Below are 10974 nucleotides of genomic sequence, written 5' to 3'. Positions count from 1 at the left end.
CTATCCATTAGCAAATGGGTCAAGTTGGGAAGATTTCCGCATGAGCTCATACACAGCCAGACCGTGATCGAAGCTGATCTCCACAATTTTCTGGATTATAATGTCAGGGGGTTCAAGTAGCATAAACTTGTTTTTCAAATTCGAATCAAATTTATTGCGATCAAGTTTCTAGGAATAATCTGCAGAGAGTTTGCAAGGATATACACACAAAAGGATATTTTTCAAAGATATACATGAAAGAAACTTTAATACCAAATAAATATCAGAAACATTCAACTAAGACCATCAAATTGGGTCCCAAGAAGATTGTTTCCATCGTGTAAACTAAGACCTCTAAAGCATACTAAAGGAGATGCTCATTATCTACATTACTGTATATCATATTATACAAAGGTTACAACTGAAATAACTACTCACAGAATAACTGAATGTTGAAGTTTTGCAACGATGACCTGCTTATAGAACATTCTTGTACGCATGAACAAAATCAAGGCAACAATAGACCCAAAAAGACTCACAGCTGCCATAATGAGAAAAGATAGCATGAAGCAGTGGATACCTGTGCAAGTGCTCTTGTCAGATGTAGATGCCTCCATGTCGTATATATATCCCACAACCCTTACAGAGAGGATATAAGATCCTAAAGGGCTTGCAATGGCAATGGCGTTAAATATGGTGCCAAAATGCCTTAGACCAAATATTTCTGAAGTGATGATGGGCATTAGTGACCACTGAGAACCATAACACACAGCAACCAGTATAGAACCAACATACAGAGCACCAGGAAGGCCCGAAGATATTACTGCATGACCAATGCTCATGGTTCCAAGTGTTATAGCCATGAATATAGGCCTAGCGTAGCCTTGAATGCGGAGGAAGTAATCAGAAATGTATCCTGTGCCAAAACGACCAAGAAAATTCCATATACTCCATAGAGAAATTAAGGTACTTGTTTCCACACTTGTGTAGCCCAATGAACTTCCTATTTGACTAATATTATTTACTGTGGCTAATCCTGAACCCATACCGCATGCCATAGCTAGAAACAACAACCAGAAGTCACAGGTCCACATGGCCTGCAAAATATTCAAGTTCTCTACTGTTCGGGGCATTTGCGCATCTCGCTCAGGGGCCTCATGCCAATGTGCACTACTATCGCTCTTCAAGCAAGACTTCCTAGGCGGTAATGCATCACTTTCTCTTTGCCCGGTAACTTCTGATGGATCAACATCATTTGTCAATAAGATCCTTTCATGGCTTGAGGTTTCAAACTGAATCCTAGTGTCCCTCATATGACCTCTAACAACAATAGCTATCGGGGAGGAAAGTAACATAATGAGTACTAGAAAAGTCAGAATGCGGGCTGGTGATCCCATAGTCCCTACATTCTCCCATATGACAAGAGCCATAATATAACCAGCAATGATAAGGGCAATGAGGGAAAAGCCATCCAAGAGTTGCTTGTTATCTCCTCCATATGAGGGATGAACGTTCACAAAATACATGAGGACGAGTGGGAGGAAAGCGGGCAGGACTGCAAGCATTAAAAGAAAATAACTTGAATTTCCGCTGTAAAGCGTTCGGTATAACTGGATTAGTATTACCGCACTGAGACCAAGAAAGCCCTAAACAGCGAAAGGTTAAAATTGTTAGATTGTACTCTTAACTAATCAATAAAGAAAAAACATAACTATATTAAAGGGATAGCAGAAGCTTACTGCAACAGTAAGTTAAGCTAGTCTTAAAAAGAATCCCATACAAGAAAAAGTTGGCTATATATGATTCACAACAGATGATCAGGTAGGTAAAGCATGCTTACATAAGAACTTTGATCGATAAGGCTGGTTTCACACATATCTTAGAATGCTTAGCATTCATGAATTGTGAAACTTTCCTTACATGTGTTAAAAGTAGCATAAGAACTGCAAATGAGAGTTAAGATGGTCAGCAAAACTATCCCGTAGTGTATTTGGTTTAGCTATTATGAATTAGATATGAAGTAAACTTCCAAATAATGTATGTTAGAAATACATCCAGGAATTAGATATGTATTAGACTCTTGGGTAACTACCAAACTCTTTCTTTGCAACTTCAAGAAATCATGGAAAACTGACCTTTCTAGCAATGAATTCAACCCACCGTGGTGATATTGGAGGTACACTTCTATTGATTTAAGGGATAAGATAAGAATGTAGGCATTAAAAACAACTTTGCAAAATTTCATGTTTCTTCCATCCTAGAGATAATTTTGAATTTTGGATGAAAACAAGCTCAAAAAAGCACCTCAAAAAAATCATGTCTTTTCTTGGGTAACCTAGAAAATAATATATTTCAGTGATTTCTATGATACAATATCCAAAGTACGTGGAAACTACATCTAAGTAATTTTCATGAATTTTTCTCCCTATGTGACCTTGTATCTCCTTTTTTTCCTTCAACGTCAGGCAATTGGATATGTGTCTATATCTGGTTCTCACGTCTGCGTCCATGAAACATTAGCTTTTATCCTTTTTTCATGTCTAAAGAATGCATTTTGAACTCTTCCCTAGCTATGTTGTACAATCAAGTCTCATTTGGGCTATTCTTCTATTTTATGTGATCCTCTTAGTGGCCAATATCCTAATTTCCTTATAATTTTCTAGAGCTACCAATGCCTTGGGAAAAAAACTCACCCACTTTTCCTATGCGATTCAAGAGAACACTAGGGAACCCTAAAAATGCAATGACAACATGAATAATAACATCTTAAACTATACATATGTATAAATATAGAAATTATCTGGAAACTAAAATTTCAAACTAATATGATCAAGAAATGAGTTAATAAAAGATGACATATGAAAGTGTTGTCATAATTGCAGGTTGTTGAAAACAAATATAGAACAAAAATTTCTGCATACAAAAGTATTGGATGCCAGGTGATGGATCATAGCTAGCTTAGTAGGATTAGAACTAGCTTCATCAGATTGCTGTGACATTGTCTAGAGCAGCCATATCTTGTTTCCCTTTTGTATGCTGGACTAGGAAGGAAATGCCAATGAAACATGACCCTGTTGAGGGAAAGTGGAAGAACATGACATACTCTAGAACTACAAAACAAACATAAACCAAAATTTCTGCAAACAAAAGTATGGGATGTCGGATAATGGATTGCTGCTAGCTTAGTTGGATGCTTCAATAGTGTCTGAAGTAGCCATATCTTTTTCCCTGAGTGTTGGACTAGGAAGGAATGCCAATGAACATGACCTCAAGTAAAACTTGACACACACTAGAAAGCCAAATGTACTAGTACTAAGACCCATACTGATTGCTTGACAGTATGGTATGGTACATAATTGTGTCGTGTCATGTCGTTTCAAGACATACCGACAAGGAAGAGCCAAAGAGGAGGGAGAGAGAAAGGAGAGAGAGGAAAAGAGAGGGAGATGGGGATGGAGGGGAGAGGGAGAGTGAGGGAGGGAGGAAGGGAGGGAGAGGGAGGGAGAGGAAGGGGGTGAGAGAGGCCAAGAGAGGGTAAGAGAGGCCAAGAGAGGCAGAGAGAGGGTCAGAAGCCCTCGTCAAGATAGGTGTTCTCATATTTCATTTCGAAACAGAAGTCTCTTCTGTTGTTATTTTGCTATTTCGAACTGAAGTCAGCAACTATTGTCGACTTCACTAGGTCCTTTTTTTATTTGGCCGCTTCAAACTGAATTTGGCAGCAGTTGTTGACTTCACTTTCCCTCTCCCCTTCCCTCTCCCTCCCTCCCTTGCTCTGCCTCTCCTTCCCTCCCTCTCTCCCTCTCCCTCTCCCTCCCTCTCTCTTTTCCTCTCTCTCCTTCTCTCTCTCCCCCTTCCTCGCCTAATATTTTGAACCGAGGGGCAAAACCATGCCGATTTGCCCATGGTATAATTCAGTACACCCCAAACTGGATGCTTCGGGGCAGTATGGCGAACCTTGCTCCTTCAATCAAATCTAGGATTCGCTTGGGAGAAAAATCTACAACTAGTTTCCAGATCTGAAAATGTAAAACTGATAAACAGGGAAAGATCCAACAAAGATATAAAGCTTATGTCCAGAACTCAAGGGATTATAAAACTTTATTTGAAGAAAACTGAACTGCCTAGGCTTGTAACAAGGATCAGAAAAAGGTTTCTTAACAGAAGATTATGAGCCTATCGGTGACCTTTTTGCAGTTCAGATATGTGTTTCTGGATGGCTTGCTTTTGATGGTTATGGCTGCTGCTGTGCTAAACCTGAAAAGGGATTGCTAGGGCTGTGAGGTGAAAAGATTATGGCTGAGGGTAGATAGGTTCAACAATAGAGAAGGGAGAAGAGAGAAAACAAGAAAAGGAGAATAAATGCCTAATGATCTCACACTGTCAATCACATTCATTCAATTGTACCTCAAAACCCATATCCCACATCTCCTACATAGAGAAAAAATGAAGCTCTTTTTTTCTTTTTTTTAAAAAAAAATATTTAACTTTATAGCACATAAAAAGAAAAATATTAAAGAAGACAGCAATAAATAGGTTCAAAACTGTACCATTACTGTTCATGCTACAGCGTCATGAACTATGCTGCCTCCTTTTTCAAATACCTTAATGGTCTATTTGCCTACTAATTAAACATATGACAAAGTTCTTGCTTGACTGCTTTCATACTGAGACTGAACAAAAGATGGACTAAAAGCAGGAAATATACTAAAGTAAAACTAAGTCTATAGCAAAGTCTGAATGTTATTACTTAGACAACAAAATTTGCACCCAATAAGGCTCATTAATACTCCTGCCAAGGTGCAAAGTCATCAATATCATTCTAGAGGCTCGGATGCATATTTGAATGCCTCACACACCCAGAATCCATCGCAATCCCTATTAGCTTTTCCCTGCTTGGAAATGTTCACCTCCAATGAAAAAGGTTACGACATCTCTCAATTAGCTCAAGGTTAAGCTATAGTTTTTCTATGGTGATATGTGCTATCTAATGCTGGATGTCCACTCCATTTGACCAAATAATTTTGACATCCATCGCAATAGTAGAAATGGTCCTCTCATCAAACAAGATCCTCAAACTTGTCCACTTTTTCTTTCTTATGATGACTGAGGTGGGATGGGAAGCAATGGAGTGCGGAAACTAAGCATAAGGTAGATACAAAAGATGCAACAATAGAACTATCAACAAAAAAAGGAAGAAGGCTTAAAAGATGTCGGCAGCAAGTTTTTTGAACCAATACCATGACTTGTATTGGTCATATACTGGGTCAGTGCGGTACAATACCCGTGCAAACACATGATACACAACATTGTTTTGCTAACATGGTGATACCCCCAAATCCAAAGAGACAGGAGGTGGGAGGGAGAGAAGCAAGGGATACCTGATGGTGATAATGGATCTGGTGTAGCGGGTAGAGATTGAGGCAACGAGATCCCCACCTCCAATCCCAACTAGAATTTAGATGTATGCGATGAATTAGCAAGAGATGCCAGAAGGGTGATGCCTGAGGCGGCCATAGCAAAGGCATAGGCAATATCGACAAGAAGGCTTAGGGTCTCAGAAGGTTTGGAGTGGGAGCCATCAAGGGCGACAGTGAGAGCAATCTGCTAGCATGACTGGTTAAGGCGATCGATGGGGAAGCTCAATGTCAGGCCATCAAGAAAAATTGAAGGGAGAGAGAGAGAAGCAAAAAGAGAGAGTTCGAAACTAAGGATTGAGGGGGGATGGGGGTATTATATAAGATGGTCAGTTTAGCCCAGTTCGCCCAGTCAGTTTGATTTGTTTTAGTCCAGTTCATCCAAATTTACTACCTACATCATTTTTGAGAGACCAAACCATCCTAGTTCTTGGCTAGTTCAGTACGGTTTGCTCTAAATGACCCATTTTGGGATGGTTTAGCAATCCTGAGTCTACAGGCTCTTAGTAGAATGTCAAGTCCTCCATATTAAACATAGGTAAAGAATTAAAACTTGACAAAATGGGATAATACTAATGGTATCATACCATTCCACACCAAACCAACCCTAGTACAGGGTGTGATGTGGTCAAACTAAAATAAATCGATGTCTTCTATGATTAGTAGCGCAGCTGGCTCAGCCAGTACCAAGCCCAAAATAGTCGATTTGGTTTTAATTCAAAAAAAAAAAGATGGAGAGATCCTAACACTAATCAGTATGGGCTGGTGCCATCGATGATTTGGCTGGTACCAAGCCTGACTTGATTGTTTTGGCTTTAATTCAAAAAATGGTAGAAAGAAACCAACTCTCTCCTTTGATGATATCCTATGATTTGGGTTTGTATGGCTTTTGGCTGGTACCAACTAAAAATATTATGACTTACAAACATGTTGACTTGCCAACAGAAGCACCAATCAGATTCATGATTTCCTACCACACATCTCAAAAACCCCTAAGCTTCTATTGACAACCTTTAGGTATCTATTACTTTGTGGATGATAAGTAGTGAAAAATTGGAATGTTGTGTTGAGTGGTTTCTAGATTTTACATCCGTATCTAAGACAAAAGTTTTCGGGAGACTATTTAATCAAACTAGTCAGAAAAGAATAATACGTCATGTTCATGAGCTATATGAACTAGAATCCATGAGTCCTAGTGAAAGCCTTAACTGGGACAACATCACTAGCGGGCAAGTTAAAACATCTAGTCGAGTTTTCTTTCTTCCCATTTAAACCCAATCTCCCCTATGATCTAGATGTGGATCTGAGCAAAATATCTAATCAAAACTGCAACTATTTTTGTTGTAAAAGCAAAAGAACTAGGCGCTAACCACTATCTTCATTATAGCCAAATGTCTCATCCTTATTGGCCTTGCTCTCTCTCCTAACTAACTTCTAAAATAGCTAGCATCATCCAATAACAACCATGATCTTGGCAACAAATTAAGATAACTCCAGTAGGCCCCTTTTTTCACTTGCATAAAAGTATCTAGGTAGTAAGAAAACAATAATAGCAACACCATTTAATTGCACCAAGTTTCTCACATCACAGAGAGTTTGCCTCTTAATAGGAAAGTGGCATCATCATAACAGTGCTTTCCTTCTCGTGCTCGGAGTAACTTTCTAGTTTGCTATGGTCACACCCAAATTGAAGATGACCCTCTAGTACCCATTGATCAAGATCCTAGCTAGGATCTCACAGATCATTAGGTCATAATGCGCTTCTATAGATTAATGATGACATTGAGAGAAAATGTTGATCGACTACCTACAAGAATGACCAAGGGCAACTTCAAAACTCGTGCCTCTCCTATTTATTCACCTGGCAGTGAAAGGTAGTAGCATCTGAAAGTCCCTACCATAAGCTCCCAGAAGTTTATAAATGGAGACTTCAATGTGAATATCAGGTTGGCCATTTCCAATAAGCAAGGTGCTACATCTGCAGACTCGAATCTGACCATCAATTTGGCTGTTACCAATGAGAAAGGTGTTATAAGTGGTGACTTCCATGCTGACAACTCAATTGGGTGTTTCTAACAAGGTTCATTGCTCGCATCTCATAAGGGAAATTTCATTAGATTTGTTTGTGATTAAGGTCTTCTTGCAAGTCCAAAACATTCATATCTAATTTTAAGATTATATGCTTCGTGATTCTTTTCCATTGTCCAGGAAAGTACTTCATGCAGTCTTAGATTTTTATCACATCAAAATGTAAAGGTTGTATTTCAATCAAGAATAAAGCGAGAATAATGCCTGTAAATAAAATTTGTTCTCGCCAAACAAGCTCAAACAAGGGATAAGGGAGAAATGGTTATTCTGGTCAAATTTATTTATTCCTCGAATAAGTATCTCAAACAAGATTTTTTCAGATAAAGGAAAATATGGAGCCGGTACAGAACATACTTATTTCCCTACCTTGTTTGATAATTTGGCTTCCTATTTTGTGAACTATTTGAAGTTACACCGAGCAGTAACCACCCAGTCAAATTCAGAAACATATCTAGAACAATTTTCTTTCTTGGAAATTATTCGGACTGCAATTTAACAAAACCACATATCGGAGCATAACTGACTAAATATATATAAATAATTTGAAGGGACCAAAACTCTTTGAGCTATGCACCAGTCTAAGCCTCTAAGATGTGCATATTAAATACTGGATACAAGTATTGGCCGCTGGTTACATTTCACACATGCGCAATTTATAGATATCAAAATTAGTTTCTCTATTAGGGACAATTCACCAAACAACAGCCAGGCATGCACCGTAGAAAAAAAAAATTATCTGCAGAAACTCACATATCCATATGGAAATATTCAAATAAGAAAGGATGCAAAGCAATTCTTATCTCTGAGTTAAAAGAAACCAATCAAGAAAGAAGGGAGGAGGAATTGGAGAACCTTCATGATGCCGACGACGGTGCCTCGGTAGGAAGGGAAGTTGTGGACGGCGGTGACGACGTTGGCGGTGTTGAAGAAGGTCTGGGCGTGGGCGGCGAGAAGCATGAAGAGGCACATGAGGGGGACGGGAACGCGAGGGAGGGCTCCGGGGACGGCGAGCCACATGAGGAAGTAGCCGGCGAAGCACTGGGCGGCGCCGGCGGCGAGGACGGACCTGGGGCCGGAGGAGGAGTAGAGGAGGCCGGAGAGGACGCCAGCGTTGGCGCCGAGGTCCTTGAAGAAGGCGACGGTGTCGAGGGTAGACTGGTCATAGGACTGGGAGGACTTGAGGAGCGGGGAGTAGATGCCGAAGCAGTAAGCGGGGCCGCTCGTGCACTGGATCCACAGGCTCGCCGCCGTCGCCGCCCACTTGCTGCTGGTCCCCAACCACCAACGTCGAGCCCCCATCTCTCCTTCGTCTCTTCCGTTGAGTCTGGCAGGACAAGCTTTCTTTTTTTTCTTCTTTTTCCGTTCCCATCGAGATATCAATATCATCGTCGCGATGCTTCCCATTCAATGGGACACTCAACCGGAAGTGAGATGATTTTGATGCGTGACACGTGGTCTGTAAATTATAGATTATAACTATTAATTGATCTTTTAAATTTTAACAGACAACTATGCTATACACGACAGTGTGCTCATCAAACCAAGGAACGATGCGTGCATGAACTTGGGCGGGAGCGGAGGATCATGGGGTGGTATAGCTCATCATAAAAAAAATATATATATAATGTATAGATAAGAAAAAATGTTAGTATTAGTCAGAAAGAGAGAGAGAGAGAGAGAGAGAGAGAGAGAGAGAAAAGACAATACATGTTTGAGAGAAGTAACTGAGGTTACCTAATGATAACCAGGGTTGGAGATGTTTACCGTAGTATGTAAGATCCGCAGTTATTTTTTTTCTCTTGGGTGGACACTCCAACTGTGCACTTTGCCTTCCAAGCCTAAAATATAGGTCCCACTTCTCCCTCTCTCTTTTTTTTTTGGTTTTTTTTTCCTCCACTTTGAATGCGGCTAGGTGCACGCAGGGGTTGCTCCCAAGGTCAAAGGGGAGGCGATAGTATACATACAGAGAAAACAAAATTAAAAAGATAGAATATCCCGTCCATTTCTGGACAAGGGCATACAGGCCGGCTGTCCGCGTTCATATTTTTTCTGGATAAAATTAACCGGTCGGGGAGGAAGGGACAAGTCCACCCCCGCGTAGCAGCCCCACTGGGCCTCCGCCCCGCCAGGAGAATGTTCGATGCGGGCAGAAATGGCCGTGTGTTGGGCACCCCGACCGGTTTTACTCATACCCTCCCCACCCGTAGGCCCGGCTCAGCTACTCCTCTGAGCTCTGGCTCGAGTCCCACGTGTGAGTACGTCACACCCGGCACCACCCCGGCTACTAGCGGTTCAAGAGCGGTCCTACACCACAAGTCCAAGCAGTGGCCAAAGTAGTGAGCTCCGGTCCACAATTTAATCGTCGCCGCAGCGATTCGAACTTGAGACCTTGTGGTTAGAATTGCTGCCCAGTACCACTAGGCTACCACCTTGGTGGCCTGTCCACGTTCATTCGCGGACGGTTTGATGCGCTTCCCGTGATTGGGACATGCTGCACGACATGGTCCTTTTTTTTATACAAAATGCTTGAATTTTTCTTGCTAGCTGTTAAAAAAAAAAAAAAAAAAAAAGGCAGAATGATAGTCTGCCCCGGCTCTACGTAGGTTAGTGCATATGCATAACCCGGAGATTTGCATATTATTCGAGACTTTCTGGAGGAGGTCTCCAACAGGCCATGAGGGCGGTCGAGGTCCTAGGAGTTTTATGCACTGGAATCCTAGGAGTTGTCAGGAGATATCATTGCAGTTTGAAAACTGGAGTATTGTAAGCTGGACATATTTCATGCATGTAATCAAGAGGTAGTTATGGTGGTAACGGAGGGCAGTGGAAGATCATAGGTTTTAGCAACAATCTATGCCAGCACTGATTTTAGGGAAAAAAAGAGTTTTGTGGGAACTGGATCCCTTCCCAAGCTGCTCGTAGGAACTGAAGCTGCTTGAATTTTCCTTGTTCCAGTTCTTAACACATAGCCATCCTGATTTCTAATAATACATTCTGCCCCTGCCTCATCTTCCTCCCACGAAGCGTCAAAGTTAATTTTCACCACACATAGGGAGGAGCACCCAAAAAACCATCTTAGGATTAAGCGACTAATTTAACTTTTCTTTTTCAAACTTAGTTGAAGCGGGCTTAAGCAAGCTATAAATGAGCTGCTCATAAATGAATTGTTCATTTTATTAACCCTAAGTTTGAAGATACATGTATAGCTCTCAACATACATAAGGACGAGAATATGTGTATTAGCTATGCACTGAACAGATTTTGATATTTATATAGAACCAAAAAATTTGAATACTTATATAAAATCAAAGAATTCAAATAATTGCTTGATATGTATTGCTTTGCCATATAGTATGAAACGATAAAAAATATATTTTAAAAACGAAAAAAAAAAAATGCCGCATACAATTTTTTTTAATTTTTTAATCACAAAACTAGCTGACTTTGCTAATAGAAAAAATTTGACTTTTGAATTTTTCTTTAAGATAGGCGC

At 40.5% G+C, this 10974-nt stretch overlaps 1 protein-coding gene across 1 annotated transcript; it reads right to left on the bottom strand.

Moving 5' to 3' along the window:
* Window positions 1-201: 201 nt before the first annotated feature.
* On the bottom strand, window positions 202-8898 carry LOC103715875 (protein NUCLEAR FUSION DEFECTIVE 4-like). The gene is made up of 2 exons (XM_008803653.6): window positions 8334-8898; window positions 202-1625 (listed from the first exon to the last, which is right to left on the bottom strand). The coding sequence occupies exons 1-2, from the start codon at window positions 8883-8885 to the stop codon at window positions 414-416; spliced, it is 1764 nt and encodes a 587-aa protein (XP_008801875.4). The 5' UTR covers window positions 8886-8898; the 3' UTR covers window positions 202-413.
* Window positions 8899-10974: the final 2076 nt, after the last annotated feature.

This window comes from Phoenix dactylifera, chromosome 5 (genome assembly GCF_051530095.1).
Source record: "Phoenix dactylifera cultivar Ajwa chromosome 5, Ajwa_hap1_PhDact_Kaust_v1.1, whole genome shotgun sequence".
Classification (NCBI taxonomy): Eukaryota; Viridiplantae; Streptophyta; class Magnoliopsida; order Arecales; family Arecaceae; genus Phoenix; species Phoenix dactylifera.
The sequence above is the reverse complement of the archived record's forward strand: the minus strand, read 5'-3'. Positions and strand labels throughout refer to the sequence as shown.

Coding starts and splice junctions, on each gene's coding strand:
- LOC103715875 (XM_008803653.6), bottom strand. CDS start 8,885: ATGGGAAGCATCGCGACGATGATATTGATATCTCGATGGGAACGGAAA. Junction 1,626..8,333: donor CCGTCGTCGGCATCATGAAG/GTTCTCCAATTC, acceptor TTCGCTGTTTAG/GGCTTTCTTGGTCTCAGTGC.